The sequence below is a fragment of the Anopheles aquasalis genome, chromosome 3 (assembly GCF_943734665.1).
Source record: "Anopheles aquasalis chromosome 3, idAnoAquaMG_Q_19, whole genome shotgun sequence".
NCBI classification, from domain to species: domain Eukaryota; kingdom Metazoa; phylum Arthropoda; class Insecta; order Diptera; family Culicidae; genus Anopheles; species Anopheles aquasalis.
Window position 1 is genome coordinate 38,539,064 of NC_064878.1, and position 22,500 is coordinate 38,561,563.

The following is a 22,500-nucleotide window of genomic DNA, read 5'->3' on the forward strand; positions in this document are numbered from 1 at the left end:
TAATTAATTTTGTTTGATAGATCATTCTTTGCTTAAGACGGCTAGCAAACACAAGTGAGTAAAAGTATAAGGTACGAAACTACGTAAAGATGGACTTGAGTCATCCTTCTGTCACCTGTTGTGTAGCTTAGAAATTGTCAAGAGAATTTGAATTTGTTCTGGAACATATTATCATATGCTTCTGACCAGCGAAGCCTCTCTCTTACACACTAAGACGCCGTAGTAAATCCATTTTCATTATCTCTAAAAAGGGCGCTCATACTTTACGTAATGGGTTGTCCCTGGACCACGATGTAATGATGTAGTAGCAGTGTTTGCAGTACCCGTACACCAACCAGAAGCACACGAACCCTTTTTTCTGTGCCACGGAACGGACTCACGGGACACAGGTAGCGTGGTCGGAAAACAATTATATACGTCAGCTCAATTAAACAGAAAGGCAGAGGCTATCAGCAGAAAGCTATTAAACAGAGAGCCCAGAGAGAGAGAGAGAGTCAGATACACGACACTGAATGTAAGCGACCCATCGTTGGACTGGTAAAAGACGCGCGGAGTTAATGCGCTTCTCCACGACGACGACGACGACAAACGAACGAATGCTCCATCCGCTCATCCACCTATTCCAATCCATCTCCATCCACTCGGTGCTCTTTCGGACCAATGAGCAGACGAATGCGAGGTCCCAGGTACCAAAGGAATACCAGAAAACGTAGCATCGTAGCATCCGCGGGGACCACCATCATCAACCACCACTACGCACCTTAATGGCATCCCTTTTGCCGTCATCTTCACCAGCCGACACCGGTCTGTCGGACGGCTGAACGGCTGAAAGATGGATCATTTTCTCACGGTACAGCATCCACTCCACCACACAGACACACACACCGACACATACACATGGCACACACAGAGCGCCACATTTGTTCGTCGAGTGCACACTATGAAGGCGCTTCGCCCTTCGTCAACTTCATGCCTGCTGCTTTAATGGCGCTTTCGGTTGTGGGATAAAAACCATACGGAGGACGTGAATGAGTCTCTGGTCCCAAGCACCACTCGCCAACACGAGGCAGGACCGTTTGGTGAAAGGCTGGCAGAAGGCTGGCAGGAGGCTGGCAGGAGCTTGCCAGGTGTGTGCGCGCCAATGTAAGACTCGCTGGAATGACAGCGGTAAGCCTCAGCACAGATCGTTCATTTCCGCATCCACCCTGCTTCCTCCTCCCCCTGGTAGTAAACGAAACAAGCTTTTTTCGGTGGCCAATCGATCGATCGAAATGCGATGCACGTCGTGTTCGGTCCGTCTGTGTCGCTCGCTTTCAAAGTGGAAGGAGCACAGGAGAGGAGAGGAGAGCGAAGGAACAGGGACAGAGAAGGAACCGTAATCCCCAGGTTCCTCCTTTCTGTTTCCCCCTGGTTTTTTTTTTGCTCCCGGGCGTCTTTTCCGGTGCGATTCGCAAAGCTTATCATTGAGGATGCAGCGCAACGCACGGAACCGGAAAGAACACGAGTGAACGAGTATATGTGTTTGTGAGTGTAATGGCCGTGTGCGGTGTAATCTCCCTCTCTAAAGGCGTTTTGATCGCGCGCGGTGCAAATAAGTGCAATGGCGGTACCGGCACAAAAAAACCATAGGTTCCCCTCGATGACCGCATCCGTCCTTCACCGCATTCCTCCTACACCATCAAATGGGGCCAATCGTTCCGTATCGTTAAACCCCTTCGATGGTTTTATTGAAGCTGGCATTGTGGTTTCCGTCCCCAATCCATGGCCGCAGGATCCGCAACGGCAACAGCAGCAGCAGCAGCAGCAGCAACAGTACTAAACCAGAAAAACAATCCCTGTCCTCAGCACTGCACCGGTGGTGGTTGTGGGGTTTGTCCCCGGTGTGACATGGTCATGTTTTGCTGCTTTTACCACAACCGAAGCGTGGTGGTGGCGTGTTATAGGGTAAAAGTCAATCTATGTGCCACAATCGTGGGTAATGTGGCACGTGCACCACGTGTTTGCAGTACTTGTTGCTGCTGCTGCTGCTGATGCTGATGCTGCATCAAGGCCAAACAAAGCCTGGTCGTTTGATTGGTGGTTGGTATGTTGCTTGTTGTGAGCATGTAGCAGTGAAAAAAAGGGCACAAAATAGCGATAGCGAAGCGCGCTTCTGTATTCCGTCCCGGGCCCCCCTGGAGCCTGAAAGCAGGTGAATTCGTTTTGTTTTCCTTTAGGGCAGACTAATAGCAAGGCCGATGGAGCGCGATGTGCAGCATATTTTACGCGATTTGCGGTGCGCTTGTGCCACGCAAACTTTCGTTATCGCTCACTCCATCCCTTCGTGATGCGCTTTGGAAATGTGATGAGAAGAATGTAATTCCTCCGGGATGTTCATATGCTGCGTGGATTGAGATGCAGTTAATGCTTGAGCGAATTTAGATCATGCAGCATTCTATGCTAATGCTTATTGTGTCTCGAAGCAGAAGCTCCGACGTTGTGCTACCGCAGTGAATATTAAAGGCAGGAATACACGAAGCGTAAACTCTCGTATAAACTCAGAATGTAATGCCAAAAAGTTTACGCTTCGTGTGGCAGGCATAATCGCATAAAAGTTTATACTGAAACGTCAACTGCAATTACATTCGTGCATCTGCAATTACACTATGCTATTACATCAATTACATGTGTTTCTGGCCACAAAAAACATAAATCGACGTGATAAGTTGATTTCCGAACATCTTTTTATATATTTTAAGATGTTAGTTGCTGTATTAGCGATTGTAGAACGTTCAATTCTTTATAACGCTACGCTTCATGTTGGTGCTGTGTTTACGCTTGCTTTTACGCTCGGATTTACGCTCCGCGGGCCTATAATCTTTTTGACATAAGTATAATCTTTTTGGCATTACACTCTGAGTTTATACGAGAGTTTACGCTTCATGTATCGCCGGCTTAACGCTTGATCGAACTATCGGGTTCAAGAAGAGGCAACATGAAATATTTTGAACAACGATATTGTAATGTTGTTTAATAAACTTTTAAATTACTGAAAACTGGCTCTTTCATCCGTTTTCTACCGTAAAAGACAGACTGAGAGAGTAAGACAATCTTGAGAGCGGGAGCAGATAAGACAAGCCATTACAAACACGTGTTGCTTTACGTCTTCCTGATGGAACAGAGCACTTCTTCTGTTGATCAATTATGTTGATCACAATCTCAATCCTCTGCTTACTCAACACCAATCACTTTTGCGGTTTGTAATACGGTTTTAAATGTTAGGTTTTTTATAATCTTACTTGACGTTATCCACGATTTAGCGCAGGGGTGTCAAACTCGACGGCCGCCAAATTGTTTTGTATGTTCTATAAAATTTCATTTTATTCATATGTTAGAATGAAGGTTTGATAATATATCTGCAATGACAGTAGTGTTCAAAAAATTCGAATCAAGAAACATTTTTTCAACATTTCAACAGTCACCAAATAATGGAACTTGAGATCCCCGGGTTATTTAACCATTTAAATTTCTATCACAATCCCCCTGAAAGTGTGCATTTACCACCGGTTACCTGGCGCCTCCATAATCGGGGTTTCGGCAGCGCATCGTTTTATTTTACTGAAGCTGCGTTCAGTTTCGAATTGACATTACCTCTCCAGCTACGAACACTGCCATCGGTTCTGATGGGGAAAAAGCAAAATGAATAAAGCCATGCACCTCCAAATTATGTGGGAAAATGTTCCGCGGACTGGTTGATACTTTCTTCTGTGGCCCACATACTAATATGAGTCAAGCATTCGGCTCGTTCGTCATTATATATGTAAAAAAAATGCTAATATGAGTTTGGGACTAACGCTATTATATTTTTATCAAGCAAAACCAAACCTCGCAGGGATTCGGAGGCTTAAATAAGCACGTGTCGCTGGGCTCTCACTACGAGTGACCACTACGTTTTAATTGCATTCCCAGCATTGTGTGCTAAAAGTGAGTGCAGAAGATCGACCTTAAGTCAGCTATTCTTTGTGTTGCTGTTGAAATGTTCCATTAACCGTAAGAACCGTAAGAACTTTCGTTTACGTACATTAGCATTATGATGAAGAGAATCTGCAATCACGCCTGCCAACCACTCGAAAGCTATTTGAACATCGAAATGCATCAAATGGGTGCATTTCGCTTATGCAACTCGTTTCGGGCCTTGTTTGATTTATCACTCCTTGGCCGTTCTATCCAAAATGCTCTTTTCACGCTATTCCTTCGATCGTCGCCTTACCAGTTCACTGTCGATTGAAAACATTTGAAACTCTTAAAGTAAAACGCAAAAAATCCATTACCGAACTATGCTGGGAATTCACCGACCTGATCGCCAACCAACCAAGCATAAAAGTGGCGAAAAATGGATTCTGTTTTATGGTTTGTCCTTCACATAATTTTTTTTGTTTTTGTTGGAACACAAACAACACACCGTGAACCCTGAACATCCATCGTGCTATGCTAATAAACGTGCGGCAATGGAAACATTTCACCAAAGCAAACACCAAACCACCGCGTCCACCCGCGACACCATTACATGGAGAGCGAGATCGCGCTTTAAAACTCCCCAAAAATCGTCAAGCACCCACTTACTATCCCGTTAAGCTCTCGAAAGCGCCGAGCATAACAAACTGATTCGAGTGACGTCGACAACGACGATGCTGCTCCTAGCGAATGTCCTCGCGGTGGCTCGGTAAAAATATGAACAAACGGCCCACGGCCTGAACCATCGATCCGGTCCGGCAGTTGGTTCCGCTTTAAGAGCACAAGTGGTGAAGTAGCAGCAGCAGCAGCAGCAGCAGCAGTATGTTTGTTCATAATTTCCCAATTATCATCACAAACCGAACGTGAAGTCGCGCACCACCGGGGGACAATGCCGGCGGTTCATTCCGCATCAACCTGGCCAGTGGGGCAGCTCGCTATCGGCTGCCATAATAATCATCGTCATCATCATCATCATCAGTTTGCATGTGTGTGATTCCGATAAATTGATTCGCTTCAGGATAAGTTGAAGTGCTTTGTTATGATTGCATTCCCATGCCGGCTGGCTCCTGTTACGGGGACCCACTGTCCACCGACAGTCCGATTGTATCTTTTCCCGGTGCTCGGCGGTGAGATTGTTATGCCACCGTGCTCGGTCGGTCGGTCGGTCGGTCGGTTGCGCAACAAAACAAGACCGACGAGGCCCACGGGTGGGAGTCCATCAGTCCGAGGTCTACCTTCTACCGCATGTGGCATGTTTTTATTATCTATTTATGTGTTTATTTATCTTATGCCGCCCATCGAAGTGAAATTTCCCCCCTGTAGCTCTCCGCAGTGTACCCCAGGCTGCTCATCTGCCAGACCTTGACCTAAGGCAGTTTTCTTTCTCCTTCTTCTTCCTTCCTTTTTGCATTCCCTTTCTTCTCTCGTGATATTACGAACCTCGCAACCGTGAGTGGAGAAGGAACTGTGTGTCCTTGTCCTCTGTCCGTCGCTCAACTTCACGTTCCGAGTCATTATGATCCTTTCTTTCGGAAAAATGCCTTCCCTCGCACACACGCATCCAACAGCACAGGGCTGTGCTGTTACCGCGAACTGTTACCAACAGTTAAGGCTTTTTACCACCGACGATATCCACCGCTGCTCGCGAACACACCACATGTCTATGCTCTTGATTTATGAAACAGACATTTTCCGGCGGAATGGTGCTTCGCGCTCTAGGAACCGGCTTTAACGTTTCGTTTCGTTTCGTTCCCTTTTTGTGTGGGTGGGGCGCAGCATCATTCACCGGTTCTGGGCCTTCGCATCCCCTGAAAATGGTATTATCACGTTTCACGGAATCTTTCTTTCTTTCTCTTTCTCTCACACTGTGGTGGTTTGAGGTTTTTGAAGGGACTTTTACCTTCTTTCGTTTGGCAGTTACACAACTCTCACAAAACACAGCACACCGACATCGACACCGAGGCACACGTTGGTCTTCATGCCGAGAGGATTTAATCAGGCCCTGGTACACTGGTCCCTCGACACGACACCCTGGTCCTCCTCTGTGCTCGATCCTCTATGGGTCGGTGGGAGCCGGGCTGGGTGTTTTTACAATTTATTTCATCGCTAAAATCGCGGCATTTTTCCCGCACTACAAGGCCACTGCCACACGTGGTGGCCTCGAACAAGGCTTATCTCCCCATTGCCGTCACCGTCGCCTTTCCCCGTGTGCCAACTGCAAGCGCTTGGTCCAAATTATTTAGCGCGAGCGCGAACCCAACCCCCAAAACTGCTTGAGTTCTGCGTGGCCTGTGTGGGAAAAGTTTTTGACAAATTAACTTGAAAATTCTGTACCATCGAGGGGCCGAAGAGAAGGAAGAGATGTAGCTAACGCTGGCAGACTAGACAAGCGTTGGGACTGATGCACAACCGTTGGATGCGCGAGTGGTGGCCAGATGCTGCTGCTGCTGCTGCTGCTCCTGGAAGTATCCAGAGCGAACAACGCAGTAAAGTGAAGAACACAGGCAGCGTTGTCTTCCCCCATCGTGAGGTTGATTGATTAAGCGGAAAAGTGAGCCATTCGGCGGGAGTAAGTCGACTCGGTGTGCTAGACGAACTCCTAGCAGAAGAACCGTGAGGCCCGTTGATTTGTACGCGCTTTAATTTGCAACTACCTTGGCTACATCTTTCAGCTCTTCCTACACTGGCACTGTGAACAATTAGAGTTGGGATTCTTGAATAGTCGCTTGTCAAGCAACGGGTGTTGTTGGAGTTTTACTTTGAAGCTGCCCCAGGAGAGCAGAGAACTTTTAACTATTCCTGCCAGTTATTCCTACTTGCCAGCTGGCTCAAACCTTCGTTATTCGTACTGGCAGATACTTGCCTTTCTGCACAAGATGATGATGGAGGAAAATATCCACTTGAGACTGCAATCAAGTCACTTTGAAGTAGCGTTCTTTCTGCTCAGTTCAAGTTGAAATTATGCCACATGGAGTTTGCTGCCAGAGGAATACTTTTTTGTGATTGCTAGACTTGTCCAAGACGATTCTCAACAGTTGCGTTTGCATATTTCCTGCGATGCCAAAACAATGAGTTTTCCTCGCTTTCCGCCACATCCTAGCAGATAATGCGTGGCATTTGACAGTTAACAAATGAATTGTAGTTGCCAGCTGTCTAAAATTTCATGGCATTTGATCCGTTGGAAGCAAAGTGATGGCGCATAAAGTGACAATATTTTTTGGGTGGTCGGTACAAGCCTTCTGAACGGCCAAAATGCCAGTATAGCGTTTTCCTTTCATGCGCGAATGAAGTTTATCGAATAATTAAAAGCCACAGGGTTCCAGATCAAGTGATTACGGGGAAGGATTTTTCAATTAAAATACAGTTTTTAGTAAAAAACAAAACAGTGTTGAGCGTGGATCGATGTGACGCCTCATGATGGGCGCAACAAGCGCAAACTCCCTTCTTCACGATATCCTTGCAGAATCCGACGAATAAGATGCATTAAACGACTGAAACGGCTATACTTGATACTGATTTTTTGGCCATTGAGAAGGCTTGTACCGACCACCCAAACATTCTGCCACTTTATGCGCCATTACTCTGCTTCCAACGAACCAAATGTCATGAAAATTGAACTGAAAGTCCCTTAAAGATGCTTCTTTCAAACAAAATTACCTACATTAAGATAGCGTTACCAGAAACTTTCGTATGCAAAAAATCCTATTTGCGACAGACCCGATTCAACACCAATTGTCCTCTACTCCGTCAGTTGAAATTCTTTTGGATTCAATGTGCTCCATGGCAATTTTCGTCAGGGTCTAATACGATGAACTTTCTAACCCCTCTGCTCATATTACTCTAGGAATACTCCTCTCGATCGCGCATAAAAGGCTTTAGTGATATTTTGACAGGATCTTCTGCTCAAAGACGTGAGGACACTGTTAAGCATTTGTTTTTTTTTCTGCTTCGTACTTCTGACAGATTTTTTTAGTGGACTAATTTGTTCAGGAAAAAGTATGGCCGTTATGTTTTTGGTCGGTAACTGCAAATGGAAGCAGCTGTTTCCTTCAAGCGGGTCCAATACGTCGAATTACTTAACGGAGATTGCATCCCCTGGCAATACATCTCCTTTAATACTTTTCGTAGCCTGCTTTTACCAACGCTAGCGAGTAATTTAGCTGCACAAAGGAGGAACGGAATGTCACATCGAATCACAACAAGAGGCGAGGTTCCTGGGTTGGCTCGGAACAGAACATCGGTTGATGGCATTCTTTCGCCGCTCCGTTATCTACCATCATCACTACCCCGTGCGCGCGCTCTCTCTCTCTCTCTCTCTCCTTTTTTTTGAAATTGGTTCAATTCCTGGACTTGTTCGATCTGCTTGTCGCTAGTACCAAAAGAGTAGCTGAAGGATTTCCAAGGACTTCCCCACCCGGGGGCGGGGTGAGGTTGTGGAATGTCGACGTTTCGAGAAATGAAAATGTTGTACCGCTGCACAATAAATGTTTGCTCTCTGCCACCAGCAGGAGCATGTAGCTGGTTGCCATTATGCTCACCCTCCAGGACCGTGCTGCCATCACGAACACGAAATGCATTTCCGGTTTCCGGTGTTGTGTGGCAACGGGGGACATTCTTGAATGAGCGTGTCCTTACTCCTCCACTTCGCTACGAGAGCGAAAGAGAACGAATGTAGTAAAAGCTTGTTGCCCCGGGCACGTCCACGGTGAGGTGCCGAGAATTTAGGCTCCGAAACTAACCGAGGGCACGTGCTCATGTGCTGTGAAGGTCGACCAGCCAGGTCAGCCAGGGGTGGGGGCGCCACAGGTAAGCAAGGGTAAGCAATTTGGCCGGAACCAAATGGAGCCATCTGCCATCGAGCCTGCCAAAAAGGGCTGCAAATGGGTCTTCCGCCTTGCCAGAAGGGAGTAAAAAATTAAATAGATTGGACAAGGAGAGTCCTTTTCGGGGGGGGGGGGGGGGGGGGGGGGGTGGTGGTACGGTACGAGAGACACGAGACCGGTTACGAGCGACGTGACAAAATCACGGCCAATGTAGCGTCAAATTGTAGTCCCCCCAAAAACCCCCCCCTTGGCACTCTCCTTGTATGACACTCCCCCTGCGGATCTGCGTGCCGCTCGCTTACGGATTAGACTTAGGCAGGACACCTACGGAAGGTCTCTCTCGCTCTCTTTCTCTCTCTCTCTCTCTCTCTCTCTCTCTCTCTCTCTCCGTCGCTCTTTCTACGGGTGCACCGTTCCACTGTCATTGTCATCATAGTCATCACCGCCATTGTGTGAACGAGAGAGTGTGAGCAAGAAAGAGAGAAAGGTAGGCGCTGGAATGTAAATCCATCGGGATCGTCGTCGTCCCAGCCTGCTGAGGGGATGCCTGGCTCCGGGTTCACGTTCACTCTTGGTACCGCATGGAAGGTCTGAACCTGGAGCAAAAGGGGTGGGAGGGGCAAATTTCGTTTGACACCTCGTCTGACACCTGCGAGGTTAGGGCGCAACGACGTTGCGTTGACGACTGACAGGTCGTTCGATCATGCCGGTGGTGCTCTTTGGAGAGAGGTCGAGCCCCACCGACAATTGGATTCATTGGGAGGCCCCTTTGGCCTCATTAAACAAGAAATTTCACCCTCACCATGGGGGGGCACTGGGGGCACGGGTCTTTAAAATACCTTTCCTTTCGCGTCTGCCATTTTTGACGAAAAGTTCTTTCGAAATTTCATCGAAAAGTACCCCCGGTATTTCCAGTGTTGCTCCAATTCCTGTGCACCGAGCATGACGAGCTACTCTGCACTGCAAAAACTTTCACCCAAAATTTCTTTCACATTTCTTCCTTCACTCACCCCGTGCGGCCCCGTTGTCAATCATGGCGTGTCAGGCCGAACCGAACCGACCCGCCTCCCGGGATCTTGAGTTTGTTCTGCTCCAAGAGAGCTCCGGTGTTACGGAAATTATTTTTAGGCAAATTTCAAGACTCCGCTTAGCGACCAGGTAAACCAGAGGCCTTGCGCTGCTGCTACTGCCTCTCCTCTGGCATCCGTCCAGCTTCCGGAAGATTGTAAATTACCGAGCGATTACAAAATTCCGTCGTCGTCGTCGTCGTCCAGACCGGTGCTGTGCTCGGTGGAAGCGGAATTAATTCGTTCACCTCATTCCTGCCCCTCCTTTGTTCCACCGTTTCACCGTGGTCCGTCTCGACTCCGTCGTAAATTACCGGCTACCGGCCCGGGACGATCCGGGGGGGGGGGGCTCATTTTTCGGGCCACGATCGCCCGTGCCATGAACGAGCGTCAAGATTTATCGTCACCCTTTTCCTCGAGGTGAAGCAAGCTCGTTACAGCGGACAGGACGCTCGTCGCTAGTCGACAATTATGATGCCGCTTCAGCCTTCTTTCCCCGCTGCTGGCCGTTGTTGTGTTGTGCGAGCGCGATTAGCAATGGGCCCAAGTGGAAGAAGAAGACGACGAAACAATTTGCTGTCGAGTGAAAGGGGAAGTGCAAGAAGGAAAAGGGAACGTGTTCTTCACGTTTTCGGATACTAAAACCGGCATTCCAAGCGGCGTTCTGTGCTTGGAATTACTATCATCATCATCACCGTTGTCTTCAGTCAGTTCGTGTCCACTGGGACCAGTGAGTAATTGGATATCTTCTCCAAGACAACGGTGCGTGAAGAGTCCACTTGTCGGCGTCGTCGCGCTGCGTTGCGTTTCATTTCAATCACGCCAAGTGACGAGAGAGAACCCTTGGAAAGTCCCCTCGGGATCGGTGTCTAGCGGCGTGCTTTTAGTAATTTTTAATTTCATCTTCTCCCCCTCTTGTGCGTTAATGATCCAGCTTATGATTCAATTAATGAGTCTACGCATAGCAAAATGTCCGGCTGTGAGAGGGAGCGTATTAGTCTGGCATTGATTGAATTTGTTCCAAAGGCCGAGTGGCCGGATCAATAAAATGTCCTGCAATCAAATTTTCGGGAATATTCCGGTCCCTAAAACAAGCTTCGACGTTCTCCAGCCCATTCCAGAGTCGAACCCAATCCCTGCCCCCGGTTGTTTATTAATTTTCCGCTAAATTACAACACATGTTCCATAACCCTCTCGCCATCCCTTTCTGCAGAGTTTTGTGCTGCCAAAAGCACGAACGAGAGCGAGAGCGCAAACAGGCAACCAAAGTCCCATAATCGGCTTGACAGTCGTCGGGGGGAAGTAGGAAACGGAGCGACCGGCGGAACGCATTATGGAACAAACTTTTGTCACCCTCCGAACACCATCGGAATGTCCTTAGTTCGTCCTCAGCTCTGGTCCTGTCATCGAAGCGAGGCGCCCCCCCCCTCCCTCCCTCCACTCACGACACCATGTGTTGTCCTCTCGGATCTCGTGGCACCATAAAGCGGACACTGCTGTGTCGTCGGTGCTGTGAGTGGAGTGAGCGCCACCGGCAATGGACGGACCGGTCACGCGAGGCACACGCGCGAGGCGTAGCAAAACGATAAACAATAGCATAAAAGACATAACAAAGCGTAGCATAAAGCCGTTGGTGGACTGGCGGGTGGGGTGCAGTGCAGCAACAGTAGCACCCAGCTCAATGGAATCTCATTAGGAGCCTCCCTCCGCGTTCCATTCTCGTGTGTTCGCCTCCACCATCAACAAACTTCCAGCACAGCACACCAATGGTGGGAGTAGAAGTGAAGAAAAAAAGCAGAAGAAAAGTGAAAAGGAGGGGAAGAGCAAATGGAATAAGTAAACACACGCGCCAGATACTCACAGGACTTCTGGGGCTTCTTGGGATTGCGGGGGGGTGGCGAAGATCGATCATTTCAGTATTCCAATTATTTACGATTTCCTTCCGCCGCGTGACGGTGTTTATGTTGAGCTTAGCAGGGGGTTTTGGGGGACGGTGGGTGGTTCTCGTAAGAATGTGTAACAAAGCGCCCAGGAGTAGCTTCGTTCCTTTGACCGACAGAGAAAGAGAGAGAGAGAGAGAGAGAGAGAGAGGCACCTCGACAGGATGGACCTTTTTCGGACATTTGGCCATTCAACGTACAGCAAAGTCGCCACCCCTCAGTCGGTGGGAGGGCACGGTGGTGGCTGCTGGTGATGGATGAGATTTGATGTGAAATTTTAATGAAAATCTCACCCAGGGACATTTTCGGTATTTCGGAACGCTGGGGGGGGGGGGGGGGGGAGGGGGAGTGAACGGCAACGGCGTCTGGGTGCAGCTTATCGATGCGGCCGAGCTCTTAACTAGAGTTCCCTGTGCGACAGTGAGATCTTTTCTCGTTGGAAGATTGTAAATTCACAAACTGAAAATGTTGAGCAAACTAGAAACAACGTACAAGAAAACAATTGCACCGAAAAGAAATCAATCAAATGCGTTTCCCGTCGGCTGCCGCCATGTATTGTCATCAAGATGATGACGTTTCTGTGAGCTTATTTCAAAATTTAGCATTTTTTGATTAGGTGAATAACTTAGCTTTTTTCATTCTATTAATAAATGCCATGGAGCCATGTTTTTTTTTTGTAGGTTCACAGCCTTGTATGTCATACCTTTTCAAAGTATAACAAAATACCTTTAAATCGAACCTTGCTTTACAGTTACTGCTAATAATGTTAACTATAACATATTTTTGTCTTGAGTTGAAAACGTCAAGTTCGGAAAATGAAAAGCCAATTTTGCAGGGAAGTATAAAAGCCTACTTTGATTTGACGAAAATACGGCTGCTGAAAATTATCGTTTGCTTTAGCTTTTGTTGAAAATGCTTTGCATGTTGCAATGCCGGTCCACAAATGTTTACAAAATATCAGATGAGATCCGTTAACCTCCCTGTTGAATACACCAGAAATGGTTCTTTCTGAATTTTACTAGTTTGGTTGTTAAAAAGAAATTGTGTGACTCCTCACTCTTTATAGAAGAATCGAAAACTGGGTAGTTGCCTAACATGCTTCAAAAGATGAGGAGTTCTTTCGACACGGAATTTTAAAATTTTCTGAATAATGGAGAAAAGTAGTGACCACCAATTATTTGATTAGTGCATTATTTTGAGTAGTGTATTTTCCAATCGAGATGCGTAAAAGCAATTTGAGCCTGAAAGAATGTTACGTTCACCTTATCTGTGGTCGGCCATGATAACATTTTTTTTCAAACCTCTTATTGACAGTTCTTATCGAAAAATTACTATCGTTTTCTTGCGGCATTACCTGTCCCCTGAATTGCTTTGCGCTAACAAAGCATTATGCATTGCGATTGAACCCCTTGCTGGCAGATCTAAATGGTGCTGAACGGAGAGTGAAAATGTAGAATAGCGGGAGGGTAGAGGGTGGAAAACCCACCGCCAAACCACCGTGATTTACCGTAATTGAGCGCAATCAACGAGGAGGCATTATCCATTTCGCTGGAAAAGAAAAGATCCGCAGCAATCAGTCAAATGAAGCAAACTGGCTAACAATTTGCGAAGCTAGGACGTTGAGGATGAGAAGAGCGTCGGTACTTGACGTCGATTCAGCCGGCCTTACAGCCACTGATTGCAACGCGGTGTAGAACAAGACCGAAGTGGACATTAAATCAAAAGAGAGAAAGATAGAGAGAGAGAGAGTATACAGCAGGAAGTGGTCCGCAGTCCTGATAGTAATCGGTGGTTTATGAGCATGTGGCACGTGGCTTCTGGAAAACCCTACGCTGGGCCGTCGACCAAACACATTCCGCCTTCGGAACAGCTCTGCAAGTGGTCACCACACCCGTAGCTTGGAGATTGAGGGATGGATTCGAAGAAAAGCGTTTTTTCTTAAATTGGCACAGCACTCCATTCACGTTCATTTTATCTTTCATGCTCGGAGTTTTTTCCACACCACTAACGTGAAGTTTGCGAAGCCAATTAGCTGCTTCTTTTTTTGCTTTCTCTTCTCTTAGTCAGACAAGCAAGTTCAATGGATTACATGAATGTGGATGATGTGCCTTTAAAGTCCGTAGTAGGCGTACGCCATCACAGTAACAGAAATGGTGCTGATGGCCCGGATGTCGAACATTCAGCTGCTGCTGTTGCTGCTGCTGCTATTACTACTACGCATTGTGGTGCGAATGGTCCCGGCGACTGGTGGATGGAATGAATTATTAAATTTGCGAAACAATTCGATCAATCTGTGCGCCCGGGACCATGATTTTCCGCGCGCCCAAGCGCTACCACCAAAAAAGATCAAAAGCTCTCCACCGAGCAGTCCGCACTGGCTGCGTTGCTGTTTTGTGTTTGTTCCAGGCAATCCAAGGACCGGTGCCGGGACCACCATCGGGCAACCATCGACCCGCAACCCGCATCACGCCAACTGGCAAATGGCTTTTCAGCCCCAAAACGTCGAAAACGTTTTGATTGGCATCCGGATTGGCGCACACCGTGGCTCCTCGGCGCTGCGTCTGTGCTGCAAGAGCACGGCAGATGCTCAAACCATTTCGAAGCCTCCCACAGCCTCCCAGGTGTGGGCTTCCTCGCTGGAAATAGAATTGAAATGGCGTGCGGGGTGGGAGGGGGAGAAAGGTGCGTGGTGCGTGGTGCGGACAGCATTACAATTGAGAAGCATATTTGGGCTCGCTCCTTACAATGCGCACAAAAAGGGGAAATTGGAAATATGTTTCTGGATGCTGGCGGCAAGCAACATTGTTGTTTGGATTTCGTGGATTTCGTGGATTCAAACGAAGAAGCTCGCCAGGAAGCAAATGCGGAGCTCGATTCGATACGTGGAACGATAACATTAGAAGTTAGTGTTTGTTGTTTCAAGCTCAACTTCAGGGCTTCGAATCCGGGCTTTTTGAATCCCTAAAACGGGATTTGAACTCAATGTCCTTTCCGAGCACGGCATTCGCTCGCTCGCTCGCTCGCACCGATTTGTCTTCATAACCGCGATAAGCCGCCACGCCATGTTTCATGGTTAACCGAACTACATGTCTCGGAAGGTGTTCAATTAGCGGCACGAACACAGCATGATTAACAACCTGAACTGCGTGGCCCACGGTGGAGGAACGCTGGCATGATAGATGATAGAGCCCGTTTGTTGACGAGAAGCGAACGACCAGGACGACGACGACGATAGCGAGACATGCAAAGTGTTTTTCCTAATCTTACCACATGGAACCATCGGATGCGTGTCGTCACGGCATACTTTAGCCAACACCCTCGGACCCAAGAATCATCCCAAGTGGTTCACACAACGATGGGAAGTGGTGGAGGTGCTGCTGCTGCTGCGTGCGCTCGCTACGCAAATGATGGATCGCTGTCATTTAATTTCATTAAACGCATTTCGCAACGGAACGCGACTACCGAACGTCGATCTCGGTTCTTTTCTATTCCTTTTGTGAGGCGTAGGCTAAGGCTGATCCGCCGATAGCGTTTGTACGAAGACATTGAGATTGCTGGCTGGCTGGCTGACTGGCTGGATAATGCGTGTTAATCAGGATAATAGGGGGCATCGCAAATCATATCGCAAAACAGGAAAGCTTCACATCAAAGGAAGGAAGAAAAGGAAGTCTTCGAGGCGCAGCCTGAAGGAATTTTGTTTGCCTTGGCACAATCAAAGACGCCGAGGTGTCCGAGATGAAGCGCCTGCTTTGCTCTTTCCGGCTGATAGGAAAATTCCATTCCATTGGTCTTTGCTAATTGATATTCGCTTTCATCGTGGAACTCCCAAAAGTTTCTCCGAAAGGTCATCCGTATTTGACGTCTAGCGACATCGTGACACCCGGCTATAAGGTGCGAGTTGCTACTGGTCGATTGACACGATAATCCCTAGGCTTGGTGGCAACTCCCTGGCCAGTCAGTCAGTCTGAGCCCTGGGGTGGGGGTTCCAAAATATTCCGAGATTTTACTTTCATTTGTCTTTCTACTCGGCTATCGCTCGGCTCGATGATGGAAGGAGCGAGTTGCGAGCAGCATCAATTTAATACTTCTGATGGAGCCCACGACGTGCGACGACCAAACCTGTCAGCGTCGGGATTGCTTTTTCGCTTCTACAGCTCTCACTGCTCTGGCTTTCCTCTGGTGCGTAGCAACAATCGCGTGTCCTGTGCTGTCAAGCAGGTTTGTTTGTTTGCTGCCTCGCACAGTTGATCGGTTGGGCCCCCCTTTTCGTGAGTCCTGCAGTCAACAACAGTATCAGCCGTTCCACGAATTCCATTTACCATATTTGACTCAGAGACAACGTGCAACGTGTTCGATTCGGTCCAGTTGAGATTCGTGGTGGGCGGGGTGCGTGTGCGAGCGTCTGAATTCAATTCCAGCTCAGTAGGCCTGCCATGGCCGTCAATATTCGCGGAACATTTGAATCGGTTATAACCGGATGGTCGGTTTGATACTCTGCCACTAATGCCATTATCTTTTTCTCTATTTTTTCTTCCACATTTCGCAGGGGTGTAGCGGTGGATGATCAGGGTTACATCTGTGTGGCCGACTCGGGCAACAACCGCATCCAGATCTTCCATCCCGACGGTAGCTTTCTGCGAGCGTTCGGCTCCTGGGGCTCGGGTGATGCCGAGTTTAAGGGGCTCGAGGGGGTCGCCATCATGTCGAACGGGAACATTCTCGTGTGCGACCGTGAGAACCATCGCGTGCAGGTCTTCTAGGGTCCAGAGCGGACCAATAGCGGAACCACGGGTACGGACGTACGGAGAAGCTGCAACGAACAAGGTTGAACTCATCTCTTTCTGGTCTTCTGTTTTCCGTTCTCCATCTGACAGACATTACATCGACGGCCACGGGGCATCGAATAGAGAAGCTGCTGACTCGGCTGCAATCGTCGGCTGTCCTGAAATTGCTGCATCCGCCTAACCGACAGCTGCATCTGCTCGTCCCTTTTTTTTTTGCTTATATCCCATCCCCTGTATCCCAACAATACACCAGCGTTCAACCAGCGTTTTACAACATTACAACACAGCGACAGCGAGCCATTCATTGGTAGCAACAGCAGTCAAGAGTTAGCTAAATAGTTAGTTAAAAAACCGAGGAAACTCGAGGTAATTAAAATGAGCTATCGACAGCGACGGCGACCACGGCGAAGTTGGTATGAAATGATGTGTCACCACCACCACCACCACCATCCTGTGCCTGTACACCAGTACGATACGGCTGAAAACGGTTGGGCTAGCCCTGTAACTGTAGTGTCTAGTTGCAAATAAAGTTTTTTCTGGAGTTTTTCTTACTGCGTTCCCACGGTGTCCACGACCATGTAGCTTCTGCTGCTCCTGTTTCCTTTCCAGCCATTGCACACACCGTGAATACACATCATGGACGACAGCATACATCATGACATGATGACATACGGTGCAACCCATCCGCGAAGACGCAATCTACTAAATGCACATGTTCGCGAGTAGCGTACGCTCTCTGTCGCTGGGAAGTTGACTTTATTTCCGTTTTTTTTTTTCATTTGATGCTGCTTCCCTTGCCAGTTTGTAAGTGTATCAGTTTCGACTATTACACGACAGGAGCAGTACCATTACCGCCAACAAGCGGAAACTGCATCGCAACAGGTATAGCAAAGCTTCAGTTTCGATTACGAAAAACGATTCTCTAGCGTTCCGTTTGTTGTGCGCCTCTCACGAGGATCCGTTCCGCTCGAGAACTTTGTATTGTGCAGTACAGATTCCAGTTCAGAGGATCAGAAGCCCAACGGTTCAGCGCCGTATGTTTTAATCAAGCAAGCAGCACGCATATTCGATAGTCGAATACAAAGAAGGACAAACCAAACAGATTGGAATTGAAATCTCATATTGGTGTAGTGGAGGTGGATACATTGGAACCAACATTGTACTTACAACGACGAAAACTGTCGTTGAGCTCTGTACAGAAGGTAGTCTTTGTCAATTGACTAAGCTCAACTCTGTGTTCCAATTCGTTGTTCAGTTTGATAATGTGCTCCAGAAGCTCCCGATGTTATCCTCGGATGTTCAGGAAAGACAATATTGAACGAGCGAGATCAAATTGCCGTTCCCGTTCGTGGGACGTTGGCGCCCGCGGGCATAAAGCGTTCGCCAAAAGTAATAAACCATCGATCAGACCGAGAACATCACGGGCCCAGAAACTACATCGAACGCTACCAGGCCTAAGGGCATGGAACGAACGGGATATTATTGGATTGGATGTTTGCACTGGCACTTCCCGGAACATCCTGCGGAGAGCCAGCGGGACCGGGAACCATTCGCATCGCAAGCCACGATCCACGCCCACCCGATATTGCGCCAAAATGTTAATTATAATTGAAAACAGATTTCCACCGGATTACCGGGAAACCCGGGGTGGAAAAGCAATCAATCCCAGTGGACGAGACGAGGCCATGGTGACTGTGTGGCGTGCGTAACTGGGACAACCGTTGGGAGCTGTGAAGTATTGAAGATTTTTTCCATATCGGCGGATGACCAGAAATTGGAGGCCACGATATGTTTGCTGACCACTACGTGCCCCGTGTGCCAGCCTCGGAGCCGATTCCAAGGACTGCAAATCGAACGCACAACCAGGCGATACAGATCATCCGATATTTCCGGGATGATAGTGCCGGATGAACGGATTGCGCCGAGAGATGCATACCCGAACGAACAGAACGAATTGTAAACGGAACTCAGCATGGTTTGCCAATCCACTCCCCATTCGCCATTAATTTACTCATCGACCACATCGCAAAAATGAAAAGGACAACTCAGAATGGCGAGCAGTACATTGGATGGATTTGGCATTAGAATTGACCGCAGCTGCATCCCTCGACCCGGAACGCTCATTGAGATTGTTGCCAGCAACCAGATCCACGGTTGAATGGCATTCTTTCTTTGGTTTGTGAATTCCCCGTTCGAATGCATTTCCTGCATTTGTGTTGGAATTTTAATTTCCTACGACCTCGCATCCATCCAGCCAGGTGATGTGGCTTTCGAGCGATTCCGATCACTCCCATCACAGGTTGGCTGTCTGTTTGCCCTCGGTTTCGTCAATGCAGCGTATGGGCGCAAACAAACGTACGGCGTAATGGTTGGTGAAACCGAAAAATTCAATCAAGCAAATTTCATTTCATCTCTCCCGTACTTCCTACTCTGCCTGCACCTTCCCTGCCACACATGACACATTGTCGGTGTCGAAACGCGGCAGCTCGGTAGGACTGACTTTGCAGTGTGGCTCAGGATTCGGGAATGTTTAATTTTTAAAAGTGCAACATTCATGCAATTCCTGATAGAAGGAGAATGGAGGGGTAGAAAAAAGGGAGAAGAAGAGAGAGAGAGACGGTAGCTGTGACTGTCGCGCTTCGCGTCCTGTTGCTTGACGGTCAGCGGATAACACAGCGAGAAAGGAGTTTACTTAATGTTGACCCCAAAATGGTTCCACTTTCAGAATGAAAACGGACGTTCCGTGCCCGATGGTGTATCGTATTGGAACGACGGTTATTTGTGCACGTATGGAAGTGCATCTTTGTAGGAACGTCAAAGGCAAGGTAGTTTTTTGTGTCGATACTCAGGTATCGTGACGGTCACAGTACCAACAGAACGCACCTAACACTGATTTGAAGCGGGATTTGAACACACCAAACAGTGAGCCAACAGTGGGCAACGTCAGCTCTTTTATTCAAGGACTGTTGCTTTGTACTTGAGAGTGCTTATTAGGAGTTGCACGTCCATCTCGGTGAGGATGCATCTCAAACATCAAAAGCCCTTGCACATGGAGCTGAAGTTAATCAACTGGCCACTTTTAATCATTGTGAACTCAAGATCCATTATTGCTACCTCGGGATCTGTTGCGATATCATTCGCACTCATTGATCAGCGAACAAATAAACATTGATAATGTCGTGGGTTTAACATAAAATAACTTTTTCTTTACTGTTGTTTTTCTATACATTTCTCGTTTTTGATCAGCATTCGCTTCGATAATTTAAGCACAAAAACGGTGATTTATACACGCTTTTTGACGAAAAAACCATCAGACCAAGTTAGTGTTTTGCAACTTTCATATTATATTGCAAACTTTGTTCATTGCTAGGTGAGGCTTGGATGAAAATATGTTAACGCCTTGGCTTTGGTTTCACGAAAGTGTGACCGCAAAAATGTACTTTTCGCGGTGCCCATCGTAGCTCCGCGCGAGGGGAATAAAAAATACGTTTCATGGGTTAAATTTTATGAACTGTCTAATTTTTCACATTTTTGCCACCCAATTAGTAATTGAAAAAAATGCTCGATTTTGCAGTCATGTTAAAATAAAACAAGAATGTAACATGTTTGATCCTAGCGGGAAAATTATACATGGATAAACTTTCCAAACATATCAAATGGATCGGTTCAGTGGGTTTAATGCTGAAACGATGGCCACTGGCTGCGAAAAGCTATAGGGGTTCTTGGTAAATCCGCTTCAAAGCGGCCAGATGTGCAGAGCAAAATATGTATGTCACAAGCATTTGCCGGCATGTCGAAAGGTGTTCCAATCCACTGTATGATTTTATATTTTCCTTCAACTTATCCTAAAAAATACTTGATACTCTTGAAATGTTCATAATTTAAAAAAATCTTTTAATAAAAAAGAAAGGAAAAAAAAACAAATACGAAAGCTCTCCCGTAATGCTCTGTGGTCTAATGGCTTAAATGGAATAGCCCTTCCACTCGCGAATCCTGTTACGTGCATTCAGATTTGAAGAAAACAAAACCAAATCCTCGAGAGCGCTGATGTAAAGTAGATGATTTGTTATTGCCTTGTTTTACATAAATGTGAGGCTTTTACTTTTAATTCCATATTTCAACAAATATCCTTTGGCATACGGAAGGTGAGCCTCTTACTGTGAGGTTTGATCTGGTCGAACAGCAGTAGATCATCTGACATCAATGCACATTATTTATCGGAAGAATTTGTTTCTAATCGAAATTGCGGTTAATTACGAGTACAGTTGGATCCGGGTTTTCCATTGTCCAAAGCTGATTTCACTCTAAGCAAATTCGTATTATGCTACTTTTCGGCTTTAAATATTTCCAAACCAAAGCGTCCAAGGAGCGCCCCGACTTCTAAATGAAACTAGGTATTTTGTGCATGAAACTATTGCAAACATTGCGCATTTCCGAAAGGTATACACCCAGATACAAGGTCACAAAAGTGTCAAATATAGGTGAAACTGAAATGAGATGCAAGCAGCAGACCGTCTACCGTCAAATTGTCAATTCATTTCCGAGTCACCAAGACCGGAATCGAATTCGATAACGAACCAGACCAGTGAGCTCAGTACTATTCCTGCTGTCTCCTACCCACTCCTAGTCTGCCCCTTGATCACGAAACACACCTGATTGGAAGGTGATGTGCCATTGGCTCCATTGGGTACACAAATGGAAATACCGTACGCATCACCATTAAGGAGAAGTTAGAGCATTGGGCTCCCCTCCGAAGCTCACGACTGTCTGTCTGTCTGTCTGTCTGTTTCGACCGACTGTCACGGTTGGAGGATGGCTGGCTGCTGGGTAAAGCGAATGCAGGCAATTGGAGCTATCGATCGAGATAAATCGCCCGGATGGCAGCATCCTAGCGATTGTGGCGGCTGCAAGGCGGAAATGCAAGCGAAGTAGTTCCGACAAGAGAAGAGACAGAAGAAGAGGAAGAATGGAAGCAGACAGTGAGTAGCGGAGAAGGCAAAACCAACAGGGAAGTGAATTGAGGTAGGAAGTGAGAATCAATCACCATTTTCCTCACATTTCCTTTTTCTCTCTCTCTCAACACAGAGACAAACAAGCACTCCGCTACGCTTACTGTGATGCACTTTGGCTCGCAATGGTTCTTTCGCGGTGCCATCCTTCCATCAACGCCATTGGAATGTCGATCACTGAAAGCTCTTCGGTTGTTCCGATGGTGGTGGTTCCGATGCGATCCACCAAAGCAGCACCGAGGAGAAGAGTCATCGTAGTAAAGGAGAAAGAACCCGAGACAGTAGTAACCAAAGAGCTACTAACGATGAGCCACCAAACCAAGCGTTTACACATCCGAGTCCGAACGTTTCCGCAAAACGACTCCAACGCACACAAACGGACACGCGCAGAGCAGGCACGGGGCCTGCTGCGTCTGCGGTGACCAGTGTGTGGTGGTCGGTCGTAACTATATTTCTCTCCAGGAAAATGAAATAGTAACGAAACGAAACGAAACCTTCTTCCTTTTCCGCTGTTTTCCTGTCCGATCCTACCCTTAGCGCCCTAGCTCTTACCCCCTAGTTCTCGGAGTGGGAACGGGGAACAGGAGGTCCAAAAATCCGGTCGCACGCCCTGGTGCCGTCGATGCCTTGCTACCAACTAGCTACTTGGTTACTACTTAAACGACGTGCTGGCATCCTTAATAACGGGCATTGCAGTGGTGCGGTCCGCGTGACCAGCGTTGGCCCCCTTGGTTGCATTGCTGTTACCTCGTTCCACCCTTTTTTTTTTGTCTGTCCACTCGCCCCTCATTTTGTCTCTAGTGGCGCCACCAGGCTCGTACTACTGGCTGGTTGGCTTCACTTTACTCACTGACTCCCTGACTTCCTAACTGACTGACTGACTG

General features: G+C 47.5%; 2 protein-coding genes across 6 annotated transcripts in view; one reads left to right on the plus strand and one right to left on the minus strand.

Annotated features, from left to right (window-relative positions):
• LOC126574047 (RING finger protein nhl-1) overlaps positions 1 to 17,165 on the plus strand; it is a 52,023-nt gene extending 34,858 nt beyond the window's left edge. For all 3 annotated transcript variants that reach the window (XM_050233980.1, XM_050233981.1, XM_050233982.1), the window contains 2 exons: positions 16,370 to 16,614; positions 16,698 to 17,165. In XM_050233980.1, coding sequence (XP_050089937.1) covers positions 16,370 to 16,583 — 214 coding nt within the window. In that variant the 3' untranslated portion in view covers positions 16,584 to 16,614; positions 16,698 to 17,165. The remainder of the gene's footprint in view (positions 1 to 16,369; positions 16,615 to 16,697) is intronic.
• A 4,797-nt stretch (positions 17,166 to 21,962) lies between these two features.
• Positions 21,963 to 22,500, minus strand: part of LOC126574714 (elongation of very long chain fatty acids protein 7-like) — an 11,071-nt gene continuing 10,533 nt past the window's right edge. For all 3 annotated transcript variants that reach the window (XM_050235062.1, XM_050235061.1, XM_050235060.1), the window contains one exon: positions 21,963 to 22,500. This exon is cut by the window's right edge and continues 889 nt beyond it. The gene's annotated coding sequence lies outside the window, so the exon portion shown is untranslated.